We start from the raw sequence: 20,459 nt of genomic DNA on the forward strand, positions 1-20,459 counted from the left end.
GTTTGAAAAATTACAGTTAGAAGCTGATTGGTTGGTACTTTATCTCTTTTCACTTTATCATTCTCCAACACAATACAATAGAGCTGAGTAAATTCTTAGAACTGGAACATTTAGCCACCTGTAACAGTCCCATATCCCATAAAGTTTAATATGCATGCTAGTACTTATGGGGCATACACATGGGGTGATTACAGCACCATTACAAGCGATCTGATTAGATCGCTTAGAAATGAATTACGGATAGCTCAGTGTGTATGGCCCCCGGCAACTGCGATGCGCTTTCACTGCGCTGGCCATGCCCCACACTGAGGCAAAAATGGTCTAAGGCCATGCCGTGGCGTGCACATTAATCCCTACTGCTGACACAGAAAGGTTGGGTGGTATGAAACTGTTTATTATATAGTTTATTAGTACACAAATGATTTCTGTATTGCGCATATATTAATCTCTCGTGTACTGATGACATGGGATTCTGGAGGCATAATGGGGTCAGAGAGTGTGCACATCACACACCCTACACCCATTATAGATATACCACTGCTCCTGATGTCACATGTGCAGTGGGCAGTGCTGCATCTGCTTCCTCCCACTCTCCAAACACAGTGGAAGGTTAACTGGTTGCTGAATATAAGTTGTAAACTTCACTGGGGCAAGGACCGAAGACTGGAGTGTTCTCTGTATTGCGCTGTGGAATATGTGTACGCCAGGGGTTAAAGTGAGGGGGAACTGGTGGAACTGAGTTCCACCACCTCTAATGGCAGGGGAACTGGGTTCCACCTCTACCACAGTCCTAAACAGTAATTCCAACAGAAAATCCTGTCCCAGCAGCTTTACGCCGTGCATGTAATGTAAAGTTAAGATGAACAAGATATGCACATGAGTTATGTGTATAAAGGGCATTACTGTGTGATTTAATATGAATCAAGGGCACTACATGCGGTGTATTGTGCCAGGGCGGCATCTAACTGTTCATTAGGCCTAGCGAACAGGGCTGAAACAAAAGAGGTGTTTCCTTAGCAGAACAGATTGTGACAACAATCACGGCTTGCATTGTCTGGTACACATTCAGTGATGTCACAGTAGCTCAAATGACTGAAATCTCAATTTGTTCACATACATAAAATTTCAAGACATTGTAAATATTTCTGTAATGTTCTTCTTACCTTTCAGATGTCGCTAAACCCACTGCCTCTGTTGCAGCTGTTAAGCCACTTATGGCCAGCAAGAAAGAGAAAGACGTCTCCGCTGATGCAGTGGCAATTGGTAGGTCTGTGGAGTCAAACAATGCTACAGTTTTCCCTGATCATTCTCAAGAATGTAACACAAAGCTTGGAAGGTATCATTATTTATTTCTGGGACTAGCCCGGAGAGGAGTGAAAGGGGGAGCGACTAGGCTACGTTTCAGGGGGGCGGGGCAAGGCTGCTTCCACCAAGCCCCGCCCCCACGACAGGCAGATGCATTAATTTGAGGGCCCGTGTATGGGGACGGGGCTAAAAATGACACAAAATGTTAATTTTAGCCCCGCGGACCCGCAAAATTTGGAATTTTATACCGCGGGGAAGGGAGGAGCAGGGGCTGTGGTGTTAATGCAGGAGACTTGCCCACCTTCCTGGGGGGCCAGGAGGGGAACCCGATTTCCGGGACCCTCCCGGCCATTCCGGGAGGGTAGGCAAGTATGCTATAGATCTTGAGGACAGGTTTGGCCACCCCTGGTCTAGTGCATACCTCCCAAATGTCCTAATTTCAGCAGTGAATAGATGCTGTGCGCATGCTCACAATTTGTAGGTCACGACCCCTGGTTGCTAGACCAAACCTCCAAATTTCAGGCGCATGCCATCGTTGCATGCATGGGTCCCACCGGCATGCTACTAATGTTGGGAGGTATGATAGTGTATGGGGGTAACTGATGCTATCTGTGGTATCTGGGGGTTGCAGGTGCTGTCTTTAGATCTGGGGGTCACTTAAGCATGTAGTTGGGGGGGGGGGGGGGGGCACTGCCATCTTTGTCGCCTCTGGGCACCTGCTATGAACTTACGCCACTGCGGGATAATGTAAGATCCTGCTGCGCCAAGTCCTGGGAATAACACCAGTTACCTGCACATTCCTTAGCAGCATCAGTGTGTTGAGTAAACCAAGCTGATTTATCTTCACAGACAACAGCTGGGAAGAGAAAGAGGCTGAGAAACGTGTTCCTTCTGAGAAAGGTAATCAGACCTACCATTCAGTCTATTAATATGCATTGTATCTCCACTTGAATAATAGTCAGTCTCATGCCACGGACCCCAACGCCTGCACATTTTCTGCACAATTCACATTTCTGGTGCCAGTAGCTGTTCTAGAGGTAATCCCCAGTGTCACATTCATTTGGGTCAGAAAATGATGTGATTGATGCTCTATCGAGTATACGATAAAACGATGATATCTGTTTTGTGTTTATCCCATTGCTATTTTCACTAGGAAAACTTGAGAAATATCGAGCGAAACCTCAGAGAAGACGATGGGGCATACAGAAGAATGGTAAGGAGTTGAATTTTTTATCTCCTCATTTACGATCCAGATTCCAGACATTATGGAAGTTCTGTTCTATTCATGATAGAACTATGGGATATGTTTCTGGGATGGATTTCTTGCCTTATCATGCTTATAATACCTCATATTTCTTACATATTTAAGTATATTTGTTATAGACTAGGATCTATTCATGAACAGATGAAGGGTCACATGGGCCTCAGACTGAAAAACGTTTAGTGGACCTATACTGATAAGGGGAGGAGGAGTTGTGCTGTTCTGTGTGTGGGTGTGGTCAGTGCCATGTGGGTGTGTACACCACCTGACCTATCAGACCCACTGTGTTGCAAAATCCATAAAAATTGAAAAATTGCAAATTTTTGTGAGAAAACAATTTTTAGAAGGATACCTGGAGCTGTAACTCCATCCACACTATTGCTAATCTGGCCCTGGATTTACCGTATTAACATCACTGAGGTATAGAGTGCCACATACCTCAGTGAAGTCACTAACTCCGAGTAAAGTGTTTTGCAACTCCAGTCCACAGGGACCCCGACAGCGAATGTTTTACAGATCTCCTCAGTATCACAAGTGGAATAATTAGCTCCACCTGATCTTGTGAAATGTATTAGCAAGTAATGATTACTCCTGTGCATCAACTAGGATATCCGGAAAACATGCTCTGTTAGGGGTCTCTGAGGACTACATTCCGGGAATCAATGTCTTAGTAAGGGAATAGGCTTCATTGTCATGAATATTGGTAGAATAGTATGTATAACATTATAGTTAAATGTTACTGTATAATAGTGTTTTTATGTAGCAAAACAAAGTCTATGAATTCCTTAATAATTAAACATTTGAAAGTAGAAACTTGCACATTCCTATTGTGTTCTGTAGACACTTTGTGAGAAATTTACTAAGGTAAATACGCCTAAAAAATTTGTATTTGTATTAGAAAATACAAATATTTTAGGTGTATTTGTATTTGTGGCATTTACTATGCCAAAAATACAACAATTCGTGTTTTGGATTCATGGCACATTCCTATTCGTATTGACGAATATGAATGCATACGCCATCGACAGAATACGAATATGACTCAACATACAAAAGAATGGTGATTCCTAATTTACTAAGCGGCGGTATTTTCAATACAGCTGGTAATTACCGGCAATTAGTGGGATACGGCCACTAATTGCCGGTAAAATACACCAGGAAAATACACTTCATTTTCCAGGCATATTCAGCAGAAGCCTGCATGGCTCAGTCAGATCCATGCAGCCTTCAGTGTAAAAAAAATAGAAAAAAAAATAATTGTAAAAAACGGCGTCCCCCGACACCATCCATCCAATGGTAGGTTAGGGATCAAATACTTCAAGACCTTTAGTGATAAGAAAGGAGCTGGTAAAGCTGCATTCTCTACAGATGATAACATTTTATGCCAAATATTAAGGGTCAAATTTATAGACTTGCAGCGGGCTGAATATTTCCGTGTTACAGATGGCAGAAGCCACAGTAGGACTGCAATAGGAAGAGGATGGGTGTAATTGCTTTCTAGAGCCACCCACGGCTTAGGGTCCTTAGAAATGAACCAATCTCTAGCCTGATTCAGCAAACAGGAAGCATAGTAAGTTTCAATATCTGGATATACAACACCCCCTTCTAGGTTTGGCCCCCTACCAAATGTATTTAACCAAGTGTTGATTACATTTATTTATTATAAACCTGGGGTGGATCTCTGAATTCTCCCTAGCCAAGAAACATCATTGCTACTTGTTTCCTAGCACGGCGCCCATCGCATACCATTGCATGCCTTAATTAGTGGTATGCGATGGGACCCGATTTTTGGGTCCTAGGAGCCGCACTGTACAATTTTAAAATCGCATTGCATGCCATTAAAATGGCATGCAATGCGATCGATGCAATCAAAATGATGATTTAATTGTACATGCACCCTGATTTGTGATTAGTATGTTATATGCACCGACATTGTTAACGCCACCGCCACTATTAACGCCAACCCAGAGCATGGCGAGCGCAGCGAGCCCGCGAGGGGCGGCAGTACGCATCCTCCAACCTTTTCATACCCCCACTATCCACGTCGGTGTGGAATTGATTTTACATAGTGCGGCGAGCCAACGAGCTCGAAGCGCGGCGAGCGCAGCGAGCCCCACGAGGGGACGTGGAATACATGTGAAGTTATCCGCATCCCCTCGCGGGGCTCGCCGCGCTCGCCACACTATATACAATCAACTCCACGCCGACGTGGATAGTGGGGTATGAAAAGGTCGGAGGACGCGTACCGCCGCCCCTTGCGGGCTCGCTTCGCTCACCATGCTTCGGGTTGGCGTTAATAGTGGCGGTGGCGTTAACAATGGGGGTGCATATAACATACTAATCCCCCATCAGGGTGCATGTACAATTAAATCATCGTTTTGATCGCATCGATCGCATCGCATTGCATGCGACCTGGTCGCATGCGATGCGATCGATGCGATCAAAACGATGTAATAAGATTTAAATCGTGGGCGCTGTGCTAGGAACAAGTACCACATCGTGTAACATCCAGTCTCCAGTCAGCTCCACAAAAGCCTTCAACAGGGGGTTATAGTTACATTCAGTAATGTGTTCTTCTGGTGCCAAATTAATCCCTAAGTATCTTAGAGAGCGGGCTTGCCACCAATAGTTATATGATTATTTTAGCTCAGTGGCAGTATTAGGAGGAAAACCTAGAGGGAGGGCCTCTGTTTTGCTAGTGTTCAATTTATAATATGAGACTTGCAGGCTGTATAATATGAGACTTGACTGATCCGTGCAGGCTGCCAATACGAATTTATAGACATAAAATACTAACCAATCCGATTCTGCCATTTAACTCTATCTCGGCTTTTTTTTTTGGGGGGGGGGGGGGATTCAATTAGTTAAAAAATATTTGAAGTAGACTGAAAAACAGGACCAATCTTACCACCAATCTTCAATTGTGGTGGTTTTCACCAGGGGAGCCGAGAGAGGGGGGAAGCGGGCACTAATTACCCGGGCCCACGCTTGCTGAAGGGGCCCCGCAGGGGCCCTGGTCTGACCCCTCCCTTGCCCCTCCATGCCTCCCGGGTAGCAACAGCAGCACACACTTCTACAGCATGTGCTGTGCTGACAGCAGGCTCAGCATGAGTGTCTCACTGACAGCGTGAGAGGTCCTGCTGAGGCTGCTGTCAGCACAGAACATGCTGTAGGTGTGTGGTGCTGCTGCTGCTGCTGAGATTACAGTTTTTAGAGTTTTCTTTCACCCTCCTCTAAACATTTTGGGGGCGTGGCCTGAGTGTGGGAGGTTCCCACAACACACACACAATTAGGCCACGCCCCCAAAATTTTACCGGGGCCCGGCATTCCTCTCGGCTGCCCTGGTTTTCACCGATATTGAAGACATTTTTCGCTAATTGGTGAAAAACGCCTCAAAACTAAAAGTCGGAAAAATGGCTGAAATTTGGCCGGCAAGTGACAAAAACACATGGATCTGCCTAATTCGCCCATCCAGGTGTTTTTCCCAAGTTCAGAATTTCCCCCCCTCCAAATGAGAAGGTGAAAAATTGGACCTAATTGTATACCCGCCTTTATCTCTATCTGCATTTTGATAAATCTCTCCGTCTGACAACAAAATAGCAATTTGAAAATAATTATGTACAAACAACTTTTTTTTTCTTTTCTTAGATGAATTTTTCCATTTCATAATTGTTTGTTTTGCGCTGGGAGCAGTCTTGGTGTCGGAATACTACTATGCAGGTAAGTAGAACACCAAAATTAAAACCCACAAATTCAGGCACATAAAGATTATGGACCTCATTCTGGTTGGCTCGCAAACGTTAGTTTACTGCTGTGCAAGCCTTGTAGCGCCACCTGCTGTTCAGCCGAACTCCCGCCCCCCGCTATTCGCAGATTTTCCCCGCAGCGCTGCGAATGGATGATTTTATAGATATACCCTATCATTCTATGGGCTACAGAGAGGCCATTCAATTCAGCGGCTAATATACTGCAGCTTGGTACATCTATCTCTATTGATAATTCCATCAGTGCACATTTAATATTGTAGGTGGAGCATAACGCCTGAGGGGGTTAAAATTTCCCCTGGAATAACACTGCTGTTCATTAATAATCCTGCTTTCCGAACTTGAAATTACAGGTTGAGTATCCCTTATCCAAAATGCTCGGGACCAGGAGAATTTGGGAATATTTTAATATTTCAAAGATGTATTTTGAAGTGTCTTGTATTTATGCTGTATAAACACATGAAATACACACAAATATATTTTATTTGTGCATAAAACAAAACATGAAACAAAGTTTGTGTACTATCTCAGGCACTGAACTTGAATGCCAAGGAATCATTTTCTTGCATATATATATATATAGTGCCAGTTGCATATAGTATGTCCTCAGTAGTGCCAGTTACATATCAGTAGTAGTATGTCCTCAGTAGTGCTGTTACAAATGTTTCCAGTAGTGCCGGTTACATCATGTCATGTCCTCAGTAGTGCTGTTACAGATGTTCTCAGTAGTGCCAGTTACATACCATGTCCTCAGTAGTGCCAGTTACATCATATAAATGTCCTCAGTAGTGCTGTCACATACCATGTCCTCAGTAGTGCCAGTTACATACCATGTCCTCAGTAGTGCCAGTTACATATCATGTCCTCAGTAGTGCCAGTTACATACCATGTCCTCAGTAGTGCCAGTTACATATCATGTCCTCAGTAGTGTCAGTTACATACCGTGTCCTCAATAGTGCTAGTTACATATCATGTCCTCAGTAGTGCCAGTTACATATCATGTCCTCAGTAGTGTCAGTTACATATCATATCCTCAGTAGTGCCAGTTACATATCATATCCTCAGTAGTGCCAATTACATACCATGTCCTCAGTAGTGCTAGTTACATATCATGCCCAGTAAGTTTTTAGCAAAAAAAATAAAAAAAAATTTCACTTTCTAGAATGTATGGTTTTTGGAAAAATTCGGATAACAGATATTCGGATAAGGGATACTCAACCTGTATTTAAATTCTGTTGTATATATATACATGCTAAACAGGATCCGCTATAGAAAATCAGTAATCACATCCGCAGTCCCTTACCACCCCCCTACGCCGGCTACCGCAGTGATACTAATCGCATACGCATTAACATATGCGATTAGTATTGCAAAGGGCAGCCCTTTGCGAAGCAGCTGGCGGGGGAAGGGGGGGGGTCATCGGCGGCTCCCCCCCTTCCTCCTACCCGGCTGCTGCAGGGTTCTCCTCTTCCTCTCTGCACCCAGAAGGGGAAGTACGGGGCTAGGGAGGAGATCATTGGCTCGGGGCAGCACAGCAGGAGGCTTTGTTTATATTTTGTTTTATGTACTTCAGATTGGACCGTTTCTGCTGGGATTGGCTTAATTGCATTTGCAACACTGGAAACCACTGGGTTCTATTTTGGATTAAGTAAGTAGAAGTTATAGGAGCTTATGGAAATGTCCTATTTGGCATATGGGTTGGTGTCAGGATCCCAGCGTTTGGGATGCAGATTGCCAAAATACTGACAGTGACATCTCTATGGTCAGAATCCCAACATCTTTTAGGTAAGTATTTTAACCTCCCTACCCCTCTAACACTCGATACCTGCAACCTAATCCTAACCCTCCTCACCACAGCCTAACTCTAGCCACCCCCCCCCCCCTTAGCACCTAACCCTAACTCTCCTTTCTTAGTGCTCAAATCAGCCTAACTGTAACTATCTACTGCTTAAAGCAAAACCTCTAACCCTCCCTGCAGCCTTAAAGCCCATACACACTAGAAGATCCACACCAACACCGATATTGGTGGTGGCGGGGAACCGGCTGTGGGGTAGGGGGTTGTGGCAGGAATCGCCAAGTGCATACAGACTTTGTGATGCCACATGCGAGGGGGCCAACGGGGGTATTACCTTCTCTCAATAATAGCAATATAAACATTGGAGTTTTTTTTCTATTTAATTCTATTAGGCAAACTTGTGTTTTATTAGTAATATAACTGTATTTAGTTCTTTAGAGTACCTGTATACATTTCATAGGGTGCCAGAATGCCCTGTGTCCTCTAATAGTCATTAATACAAAGAAGCTCATTTTCCCATATATTTGGAAATATATGGCATAATGCCCTTATAATAATATCCTTATCATTATGTAATTGGGTGAGTTGTACATGTACATTTATGGTAAATCACTAAACCACTTGCGTGCTAAATGCCTGTTTCCCTTGTTCTTGTCAGTTGACAGAATCCGCAGTCTTGTAGAAGGACTTCTCCCTCTCTTCAGAAAATCTCCACTAGGTAAATGCACTCACAGATCTGCAGCAATACATTTATATTCTGTTCATGATGCCAAGTGGGACATAAATCTGTCTCATGTTTTACCACACTGGGTCGAATGGTGGCGGCATATGTGAACATCCGTGGTGGCTGCCGTAGAAACTACTTTACGCTAATGCTAATATCTGTTTGTCTGTGCGAGTATCTGTCTTCATGCACAAACATCACTATGGTTGCTGATATTATTAACCCTTTGAGTGCCAAGGGAATTTGCCATAGTAGGTGAGAAAATTGACAAGCATTTATAATGATGACCTGTAATGTTTACCTTATATAGGAAATATAATCTTTTTTTACACATTTTTAATTTCAATTTATATAACAAATGTGAGCGACGAGATAAATTTGTTCTGTGACTCAAAATCAGGACACATATGCTGTTTTAATCAGATGCAATGCCAGCGGCGTAACTATAGCACCGCAGCCCCCGCCACCGCGGGGGGGCGCTGTGCATGTGGGGGCGCCGGGGGCTGCGGTGCCATAGCTAAACCACCCCTCAATCCCCCGCAGACTTACCTATCGCGCTGGTCCCTGTGGCTCCGTTATTCTGCTGAGGACCACCACAAAATGGCCGCCCCCATATAGCACACAGTTCTCTGAAACTGTCTGCTGTATGGGGGCGGCCATTTTCTGGTGGTCCTCAGCAGAAGAACAGAGCCGCCGGGACCAGCGCGATAGGTAAGGCTGTGGGGGATTGAGGGGGGGTTTGCATGGGCGGCGGGGTAGGGGTGCTCGGCGGGGCGGCGACGGGGGGGGGGGGGTTGCCCAAAACGTAGCTACGCCACTGTGCAATGCACAGACAATATACATCACTCCACTGTGTCTGACATCGCTACTGAATCTGCCTCCAATTTAGAGCCACCAGTGTCTCACCCAATTGCTACATGCCCAATAGATTTTTTGTCTCCTTTTTCTCCGGGCTGTTCCACTGCTTCGTGTGCACATAATGTTAAGTACTGTATATATAAAGTGCAGTATTCACAATACAGGTCGAGTATCCCGTATCCGAATATCCGTTATCCGAATTATTCCGAAATACGGACATTCCAGAAAGTGAAAAAAAAATTTTTTTTTGCTAAAAACTCACTGGGGACATATGTAACAGCATCACTGGGGACATGATATGTAACTGGCACTATATATGTGCAAGACAATGATTGCTTGGCATTCAAATTCAGTGCTGAGATAGTACACACATTTTGTTTCACGTTTTGAAACCTTGCTTTTTGAACAATTAAAATATGTTTGTGTGTATTTTATGTGGTAATAAAATATATTTGTGTGTATATTATGTGTTTATACAGCATAAATGCAAGATACTTCAAAATACATCATTGAAATATTAAAATATTCCGAAATACGGAATAATCCGTTATCCAAAATTCTCCTGGTCCCGAGCATTTTGGATACGGGATACTCAACCTGTATAATATGAGTGAAGTGATAAATAGCCATTAAGTCTTTATACGTCCCCATGCTTGGTTACTGCACATGCGGGCCGGATTAATGCTTGTGGGGTCCAGGGGCAACTAATTTGGGATGGCCACTTCAAAAATTAAGGGCAATACCTCTCCCCATGGGCTAGATGTACCAAGCTTCAAAAAGTGATAAAGTGGAGAGTGATAAACTACCAGCCAATCAGCTCCTACCTGCCATGTTACAGGCTGGGTTTGAAAAATGACCATGAGGAGTTGATTGGCTGGTGGTTTATCACTCTTCAACACTTTTTGAAGCTTAGTACATCTGGCCCCGTGTGTGTGGGTGCACAAACACACACCGGTACCTTACCTGTCAAGACCCTGGCGGTTGCCATCTTCGTTCAGCAGTCACAGTGCAGTAACATGACTTGAGGGAGCTGGGAGAGCGTGGTGGGACAGTGTCCCTTCAGGGTCACAGGGATAGTGTCTAATGGGATTTGATGCTACTGTCTTGGGAAGCCCCTTGGTGGCCACTGTTAAAGAACAACTGAGCCACTGTAGAGGAAGGGGAATGCAGACGCAGGTAATTACAGTTCTTTGAGTTTAATACTGCCAGTGGATGATTAAGGGGAACTGTGTGTGTGTGTGGCCCAGGATTACCACCCCTCCTATAATCGGGTGTGGTATAGGGTACCAGGTCCGACAGTCGGGATCCCGACAACCATTAGCCCGACTCAGGCAGCATGGTGAGCGCAACAAAGCCCCTTGAGGGCACGGTGGCTCACCACCTATTCTATTCTCCCTTTATGGGGGTCGTGGACCCCCCACGATGAAGAATAGCGGGTGGCCGTAGGGCACCCGTCTGTCTGAGTTTTGACAGTCGGGACCGCGTCCGGCACCCCTATAATCTAGCCCTGACCTGCAGAAGGTGGAACGCATACCTTAATCGTCACAGCACCCACCGGTCTCACAATATTTCTGATGAGGTTTTGAAATAAAGTTGTCTGTTGGGTTGAGGTGCCCCATAAGCTATTTATTGGGGGCTATTTATTGGGGGCATTACCTATGTCACTCATTCAGTGTATTAGAAGCCAGTGGAAGCGTTGGTCTTGTCTTTAAGTCATGTAGCCAGTGTATGTAGCACATTCCAATTAAAACAATTATACTGTATATCCAGTTTGCATGATTATAGTAAACTTGTGTTGTATCTTCCAGGCATTAATAAACAAGCATAGCATTTGCTGGGTTCAGCTACAGACATATTACATGGAGGCTGATCACCTTCTCATCATGTGACCTTACTGAAAAACTGAAAATGTGAAGATCCAGTCTGGCAGACATAGAAAGGACTTGGCAGCATTTCCAGAGTGTACACCTGGAGTGGAGGATAATATTGGCGGATAGCCTTTTACCCGTGGATGGACTCATACCATTTACCTGGGTATGGGTAAAAAAGGAACCGGACAACACCCCAGTCCGGGGAGGGGGGTAGTTGTTTATGTGCCTGTGACTAGATAGGGGAGGAGGGAGGGAATAAAGCCTCCCTGTATGGTCTAGGAGATGTAGTAATAACTGGAATGGTCCAGACCATAAATGGGGGGGATTCTCTAAAGCAGGAATGCGGTAAAAACCCCGTTATCAGAGTTTTTACCGCATTTTGATTTGCAACAAAACCCGCGCGGCGGGTTTTCTCTGTGGGGGGTATCGCCAGCAAAAGCTGGCGATACCCCATAGAAGCCAATGGGCTTCTTAACGCACCCACGCCGCCCCGAACGGACCCCCGCCACCTCGCACCGACACCCCCTCCCCCCCTCAACTCTGTCCAGGCAGCACAGCGCTGTGCCGCCTGGACCTGTGACCCCCTCCTCCCTGCACTGTATCCTCTTCCGGGTGCAGGGAGGAGGAGGAGAGCCCACACGCATGCAGCAGCAGTCCCGGGTAATGGAGGGAGGGGGGAGCCGGCGGGACCCTCAGCACATCGCTGGCAAGATCGCAAAGGACAGCTCAACGCAAGAGCTGTCCTTTGCCATAATTATCGCATATGTTAGAGCATATGCGATAATTAGGTCTGTGGTAGCCAGCGTTGTGCGGCGGTAAGCAGGCACGGATGTTAGAGCATCCCCCTCATGGAGTTGTAATCTCCCCTTCCACATGTACCCGATAAAAGCTGATGCGAGACACCCCCTGGACAGGCACCCCCCTGGACCAGATAGTACAAGCTCCAGAATGCAGAGTTCGATGAATGGAGCCTGTCCAGTCTGGAGTTTCAGGGTTCCGGTTCCAGTTTTTACTTAGTCCCCATTTACCCAAAGACAACCTAAATGGAAAAACTGCATTGCTGATTGGATCCTGTGCCTTATGAACCTCTGACACTGCGTTTATTACATCACAATGTAAAACAAAATGTTTATTTCAGTGTAAACCATAAATGCTATATGTAACCTACAGTATCTGTGCCCATTTCAGCCAATATATAAGGTATAAGTTTAAAAGGGTGTAAGTCTGGGCTCTCTCTACACTATAAAGTGACAGGGGGAGCGGTGCTAAGACATGGAAGGGGGAAATTTACTAAGATGTGTATTCTCCTTCTAATGTGATATTTCTATGGGCAACCAATCAGAATCTACTTCTTATTTATTTAGATCCCTCTAGAACAGTGATTTTCAACCTTTTTACCTTGCGGTACACTAAATAGGACTTTAAAATTGCCAAGGCACACCATGAGATCCCCACAGGGCAAAACACATTGGCCACCACAGAAAAAAAAATAAAAAAATTGGCCCCCACATTAAAAACAATCACACTGGTCCCCACAGGTAACAAAAATAAAATACATTGGCCCTTTACATGAACACAAGAGACCAGTAAATAACAGTTGAACTGGTGGTGGCTGTAAATGGGTTTGGGCATCTCTAGATCTGGGGGCACACTTGAGAACAGCTCAAGGCACACTAGTGTGCCACGGCACACTGGTTGAAAAACACTGCTCTAGAAGATAGTAGACAGGATCTGATTGGTTGCCCTTAGCAACATTACATGAGAAGTAGAATACACATCTTAGTAAATTTTCCCCAAAGACTGATAGCCACGGATCAGCTCCTCACAGTTTACAGACTGTAGGAAAGATATACTAAGCCTTGGAGAGTGATAAAGTGGACAATTTGGCGGGACAAAAAATGGACAACCTCTTTGTACTAAACAGCCTGATTTAGAGCAAGTCCGATTGTGTTTCTGTGTTTCAAAGATGAACCCTATCGTCTTATAACTACACAACCATCACTGAGCCCACACAGGTTAAATTGTCAGTCAATTCTTGAGGTAATGATGCAGTATACTGCAAAACTCCTATTTGGCTTAGGAAGACTTTAGCAGAACATATTCAATAACATTCCTCTCCACAAAATCAGCACTGCAGCTATCTGAGTCAGACAGAAATGTGACCTCTTGGCTCATGTCTACCTACACCCTTACTAGGATGATTGCATTTTAACAGCAGGACTACATACAGTCAAAGGGTGCTCACATTGAGTGTTAAGGGTGCACAAACACCCCCTAACTCTGTGCCCACCATTCTGAACAACTCCTCCCTAGCAATCCCAGAAATACGTTTTACCAAAGAATTTTGCTTTTTAGAACTGTATTCCATTAAAAGAGCCCATCAGTCAATTATGTGTTTTGCATTGTTAATTATACTATAGAATTGTCATATCACTACATACCTTAATCATACATATCACTACATACCTGCGTCATCCATATCACTACATACATGCATACCTTGCATGTACTGTTACACAAAGTACGGTAATTAGAAGATTAAAACTGAAATAGGCAGGAGATTATGGAGTGGCTGAGATACGCTTTATATTGTAGCGAGTGCCACACATCTGATTGGCGGTGTTAGACACACCCAACGGGTGGTGCTAGACTCACTCCTTTGACGGTTCACCCCCTAATAAAATGTGCTGCGCAGATCCATGCATACATAGTAAGCAGGACCACTCCAGTAAGCTTATCACAGGATATACATCAGTACCAGCACATTGAATTATTTATTTGAATATATATATATATTTTAGATATAGGGGGTTATCGGAGTGCGCTATAATGAGTACCACCTAGCTAGTTCGCAATTAGTCCATATCCACTGGTATTCTTATCAGAAATTAGAAAGTTTTTTCATCCGTTTTCCGAAATAAGAAGGAGACTCCTATTAGGATAAGTGATCCTTTATTCATAAAACTTTATTCCTATACCCTTTTTGTATCTCTGTACACCCTTGGTTCTCACTAACAGAAGAACCATATCGGAGGAGCGGCTGTCCCTTTAGGATCAGCGCACTACGGAGGTTAAACCATTGTTTGTATTATATATATATATATATATATATATATATATATATATATATATATATATATATGGTACAAACTGCACTCGCTATTCCCAGGTTGGGGTCCAGTGGCCTGTGACCATATTGCTTATATAAATAAAAGAGCACAATACTCACCATAGTAAACACACTCAACTTCATAAATAAAAAATTCAATGTATCATGGTATTTATGGATTGGTCAATGCATTTAAGCTTGCAAACCACTGTCAAGGGACCCCATTTCACTGCAAGTCCTACTCTATCACCCAGACTTTTGAGAACCTGTCAACTTCCCCCACATCAAACTGAAAATATACTACCTGGTTTAATGCTCACCTGACAACTAACTTATGGCTTTCAAAGGTGACACAGTCAACAACACGGCTCCTGAATTACCACTAAGAAAGCATACAACTGCTATGGGGCACTGGCTGCTTTTTAGGGCCCCATGTTCCCCCTGCACCCAGTCACTGACAGCCTCCAAAGCCTGCAGCTCTGCTCTCCAACACCTACCACTCAAAGAATGCAGACGCACCTGCTGGTAATGTATACCCCCCTACCCTTCCCTCCAATGCTGCAACCTGCAGGTGCATAGAGGATTTAGCAGGGTTGGGAAAAGACTACTCTGAGCTCTGTGATTTGCAGGGTGGGGTATAATGTGGGGAAGTGCCCGTCCCCAACAGAGTCTTATATAGCTACTGACAACAGGTAATACCTGATCCCCCCTCTCTCTCTTCCTTTCCTTCTGCCCCTGCTCTCTCCCTCTGCCCCTCCCCTGCTCTCCATTTTTACCTGGCATAAAGTGCTCTGCGTAGTGTAATGGGGGCTTTTCTTGGTGTAAAGTGCTCTGTGTAGCATCATGGGGGCTCTGGTGTAACATGGGCTCTACCTGGCATACAGGGGGTTCTGCCTGGCATAAAGTGTAACAGGGGCTCTGTGTGGAGCATTGTGTAACGGGAGCTCTGCCTGGCATAACGGGGGCTCTACCTGGCCGACCACTGGCTTTGCCTGGCATAACATATAATACTGGCTCTGCCTGGAGTAACAGGGTGTCTGGCATAAAGTTTAAAGGGGGCTCTGTCTGATCCTAGGAATGGGAGCACTGCTGTTGAAGTTGAATTCTCAGATTGACAGCCTATTTTGGATATATATACTTGGCACCTAGTAAACTAAGAAGGAAAAGGATTAATAACCCACAGATTATAGATCAATTACCCAGTTGGATTGCCAAAAGAGTAGGCTGTTATACATGGAGAAGAAAGCTGGTGATTATTGTCGACACTAGGACTTTCGCCGTCAGAGTTGAAGTGTTGACTCTTAAGGTGCTCTTTAACCTTTAAGAAGAGGTGAAAGTCGCAGGGCACAAGGTCGGGGCTGTACGACGGGTGTGGCAGTACCTCCTTGAACTGCAGGCACTGCAACTCTCTTCCCAAAGACGAAAGAGCACCTTAAGGGTCAACACTTCAACTCTGACCGAGGTGAAAACTTCTGTTTGATCCTGGTGTCGACAACAACCACCAGCTTTCTTCTCTGATGGGTTTGCCAGACTCGTCAAGCGTTGGCGCACATGCGTTGAAAGGGATGGGGAATATGTTGAAAAGCCCATAGTGCATTACTTAGATGATAAACTGTTACCATGTACAAAAAAGTATTTAAAAAGTGTATATATATATATATACACACACACACACACACACACGTGAGAACTAATTAATGCTATAGACTAAATACTGTAGGTTTTATTAATATGATAGGTGTATTTATAAGCGTTAGTGGGTTTAATCACAAGAATAAAAAAGGTTTGTTATCATTTGACTAATTCAATTACCAGTATAATTAACACTACATTTAAATATGCAAATATAATAACATATGTATATATAAGGGTATAATCCCAAGATTATTATAGGATTACAATTGACTAATTTATTCTAATTAAGAAATTGACTAAATGATTAATATTATAAGATCTGATTAATTTATAATACACTTAATAATGCAAAAATGTTAGGATTAACACATAAATATATATTATTCTTTAATAAAAAAAAATCCCTTCATCCATTAGCCCTTTATATTATAATCCTAGAAAGGATTAATCTATGGAGAAATGTTTTTATATGGGACTACATTTTCCAACAGGCTTCATGTCCAGGATGTAGAGGTATTATGGTCCAAAAAAAAGGTCCCAAATATAAAATGATTGTTAAATATATTAATATCACTTACCTGAACACAGGAAGTGATGTCACCTAATAGGAATCTTAAACAGGTATGGGGCTGAACAGCAAGTAATACTACCACAGGAAGAAGGAACAAAAGGTGGTCACACATTATTGAGGTAGAGTACTTTCTCCCACAACTTGCTTTTAATTAGCTGCAATGGTTGTTATGATTGTTATTATGGTAATATGTAGTTGGTCATGTCATAAATATTAGGATGTGAGCCTGCGTAATTAATAATGTTTTGGATATTATTATTGTACAATAGGATACTGTGTAATTAACCATGTCTTGAACATTAGGATTTTATAATACTGTATTATGTAATTACTTAAGCTTGGACATTTTTCTAAGCGGAATGTGAGAATAATTGGTGACTAATAAATGAATTCTATCACTGCAATAATGAGAGCTTAATAATAACTCACTAGTGGACAGTAATATGAATATTGCCATTTAAAAAGGAATTAACACCTAAACAAATAAATCAATTTACGGTGTGTCATCCAGCTTTTAACAGCGTAGTATAGGTCATTAGATGAGGTTATCAATTTTGGTATAATTAACTTTAATTAGATTATTCTGTTCAATTACATATATAGTTACAAATTGTGTTGTTTATTATGTAAATACTTACCTGATCAAAGCACCTTATCCAGGACATTATACCGTATGTAGCAGATTTCTACTGGTCTACATGGTATTGTTATCACTAGAGACAGGATTATATGCAACATAAAAAGCTTGAAATATGCAAGCAAATATGCATGAAAAATACTTAAAATATGCATGAAAAGTGTTAAAATATGCTACATTAAATAATTTAAAAAAAAAAGTAATTTTTAATTTATTTAAAAATCAGCATACAATTAGTTGCAAATAGACCTCAAAAATAGGCCCACAGCATCTGCAGATGTCTAGTTCTGTACACAGGACTTTTTTTCTTCCTGGCCACTACAGCAGACTGCAGCGTCCAAAGCTCTTCTTGCATCAAGAAGACCCTCATCTCCAGTGCCGATGGACCAAATGTCAGCATACTAGCGTGTGAGGGCGGTGCAGTGGAAGGCTTCCTCAATGCGCCGCATACTCACTGTGACACAGTATTTCCTCCGCACCGCGTGATGTCACAAACCTTCCGTCCGCCTCCTCTGCTGCAGAAGTCTGTCTCTTGGTGTAAAGTCCCAGGCCAGGGACAGGCAAAGGTTCAGTAGCTTCGTAATGGCATCCCCCCCCCCCCCCGACTGACTTTTATAAACATGGATTGGCAGCCTAGAGCAGTGTCAGACATATCGTACATCCAAGGTTCCCCACACAGTGCACATATTGCCCCAGCCTGCATACTCTACCACTACCTGGCCAGCAGCTGCAGGGCAAAGCAGTGCTGTGACTCACGGGTGGGAAGAGGGCGGGGCCTAAAATATGCACCATCACTAGATTTTAGGTAAAATATGTAATAACCAGTGAGAATGGGCAAAATATGCAAATGCATATAATCCTGTCTCTAGTTATCACCAAGAAAGGTATGTCATTGTTCCCTTTATTGAATATGGTATTCCGAATATTTAATTATAGGATGGGTGACCTTTCAACCAATGGTATACATTCCCCTGCAGGTCTAAAAACTCTTTTGGGACTCCAATCCCATATTGCAAGGGGATTTCACATTTCTATACTACGTCAATGATGGTTAATGCCATATGACAACATGTGATCCTTTTAAGTATACACTAATTATGACACTAATAATAAGGTATGAATTTGAACTATATTCATTATTGCTGAATTATCAAGTTATGGATGCTACCACCCAATATTAAGAAGTATCAAATCGTTACTGTATTAATTTGTAGTTGTCTCATATAGCAGATGGCATTATAGGATGTCTTCAGAATATACTGTACTGTACAGATGGGGCAGGCCTCTTCCTTGCTGGCGAATCGCCAGAACGTCAGCGCTGGCGATCCGCCAGCAGCCTGCCTCCCCAGGCCTCACCATCTGTCTCAATCTCCATCGGCAGGGCGACGGGAACCCTGTCCGTCTCCGCCTCAGGGAGACAGACAGGGTTAGGGAGGGATGCGGGCAGGCGGCGGGGACCCCGGGTTACCGCCGACAAGCCGGCGGTGACCCGGGGAAGCGGCTGGAAGCGCCGTCAGAAGGGGACACGCACGCCTCTCGTGCACGTGCGTCCCCTTCTCGCTATGCAGATGGCGCTGGCGGGGGATGGCGGCTGGCGTCGCCATTGCCATCGCCATCCCCTGCCAAGATGGGACCTGCCCCATCTGTATATTACTATCTACATTCCCATTTTGTGCCATGGGTTATAGTATTGAGTGTACCAGTCCCCCTTTGCTTTGTTCTGAATAGTTGTTTAAATAAAATACTACAGGTTGAGTATCCTTTATCCAAATATCCGTTAAACAAATTATTCCAAAAACCATACATTCCAGAAAGTGCAAAAATATATATATTTTTTTTTATTAAAACCATTACTGGGGACATCTGTAACAGCACTACTGAAGACATGATATGTAACTGGCACTACTGAGGACATGATATGTAACAGCACTACTGGGGACATGATATGTAACTGGCACTACTGAGGACATGATATGTAACAGCACTACTGAAGATATGATATGTAATACCCCTTTCACATCGCACTTTTAAAACGGTATATTGCCGTTTTTTTCCCTTTTTAAAACGTTTAAGGGTGCACTGTGAATGCACCACAGCCGATTTACCGTTTTAAGTTAACTGGCATTTCGAACCGTGTAAAAAGCAGAGTCCTACACGGTTCCTTGCCGTTTTTTGTGCAATGTGAATGTGTGCAGTTTGTCTGAAACGGTATTTCAGGCAAACAACACAAGCACAAGCACTGATAGCCCCCCCCCCCCCCCCCCCGTTAAAAGACCTCCCCGGGAGCTTGCGTCACACAATCCACTATCTGGGGTCGCTGAATCATCTACAGAACTGTCTCCTATGCTGTGTCACATTCCCCTGTTGGCAGCTTATGTCTCCCCCGTGTTCAGGCCATACTCACTCCCGCTGCTGCTTCTGATGTCTCCCGTTAAAAGACCTCCCCGGGAGCTGGCAGGGTGGTCCGTGCGGCGCGGAGGTACCTGTTAAGGGAGAGCCTGGAGGTCCCTGCGCCGCCTAGTATGATGCTGCCGGGGTCCCTGCAGTGAAGTGGAAATAACGCGCTATCTCCAGCGGAGATAGCGCGTTATTTCCACTTCACTGCAGGGACCCCGGCAGCATCATACTCAGCGCCGCAGGCGCAGGGACCTCCAGGCTCTCCCTTAACAGGTACCTCCGCGCCGCACGGACGAGCACCGGGGATGGCGCTGATCAGTGCATAACACTCTGCCTTGAAACGTGTTCAGAATGAAACGTTTCAACTGCAATGTGTAATGACACTGAACCTGCATTTAAAACGTTAATCTGGCCACTATTAAGGCTCTGACCCATTTAATTACCGGTTTAAAATACCGGTTTTTAAAACGGGTCTGCGATGTGAAAGTGGTATAACTGGCACTACTGGGGACATGATATGTAACTGGCACTA

At 43.9% G+C, this 20,459-nt stretch overlaps 1 protein-coding gene across 2 annotated transcripts in view; it reads left to right on the forward strand.

Moving 5' to 3' along the window:
• Positions 1-13,306, forward strand: part of TMEM40 (transmembrane protein 40) — a 28,508-nt gene extending 15,202 nt beyond the window's left edge. Inside the window, exons 7-13 of one of the 2 annotated variants that reach the window (XM_083158012.1) lie at positions 1,171-1,263; positions 2,155-2,205; positions 2,459-2,518; positions 6,215-6,286; positions 7,904-7,978; positions 8,784-8,843; positions 11,516-13,306. In XM_083158012.1, coding sequence (XP_083014138.1) covers positions 1,171-1,263; positions 2,155-2,205; positions 2,459-2,518; positions 6,215-6,286; positions 7,904-7,978; positions 8,784-8,843; positions 11,516-11,535 — 431 coding nt within the window. In that variant the 3' untranslated portion in view covers positions 11,536-13,306. The remainder of the gene's footprint in view (positions 1-1,170; positions 1,264-2,154; positions 2,206-2,458; positions 2,519-6,214; positions 6,287-7,903; positions 7,979-8,783; positions 8,844-11,515) is intronic. The other variant, XM_083158013.1, reaches the window with a different exon arrangement.
• The last annotated feature ends 7,153 nt before the right edge of the window (positions 13,307-20,459 follow it).

The sequence above is a fragment of the Crinia signifera genome, chromosome 8 (genome assembly GCF_055691185.1).
Source record: "Crinia signifera chromosome 8, ASM5569118v1, whole genome shotgun sequence".
Classification (NCBI taxonomy): Eukaryota; Metazoa; Chordata; class Amphibia; order Anura; family Myobatrachidae; genus Crinia; species Crinia signifera.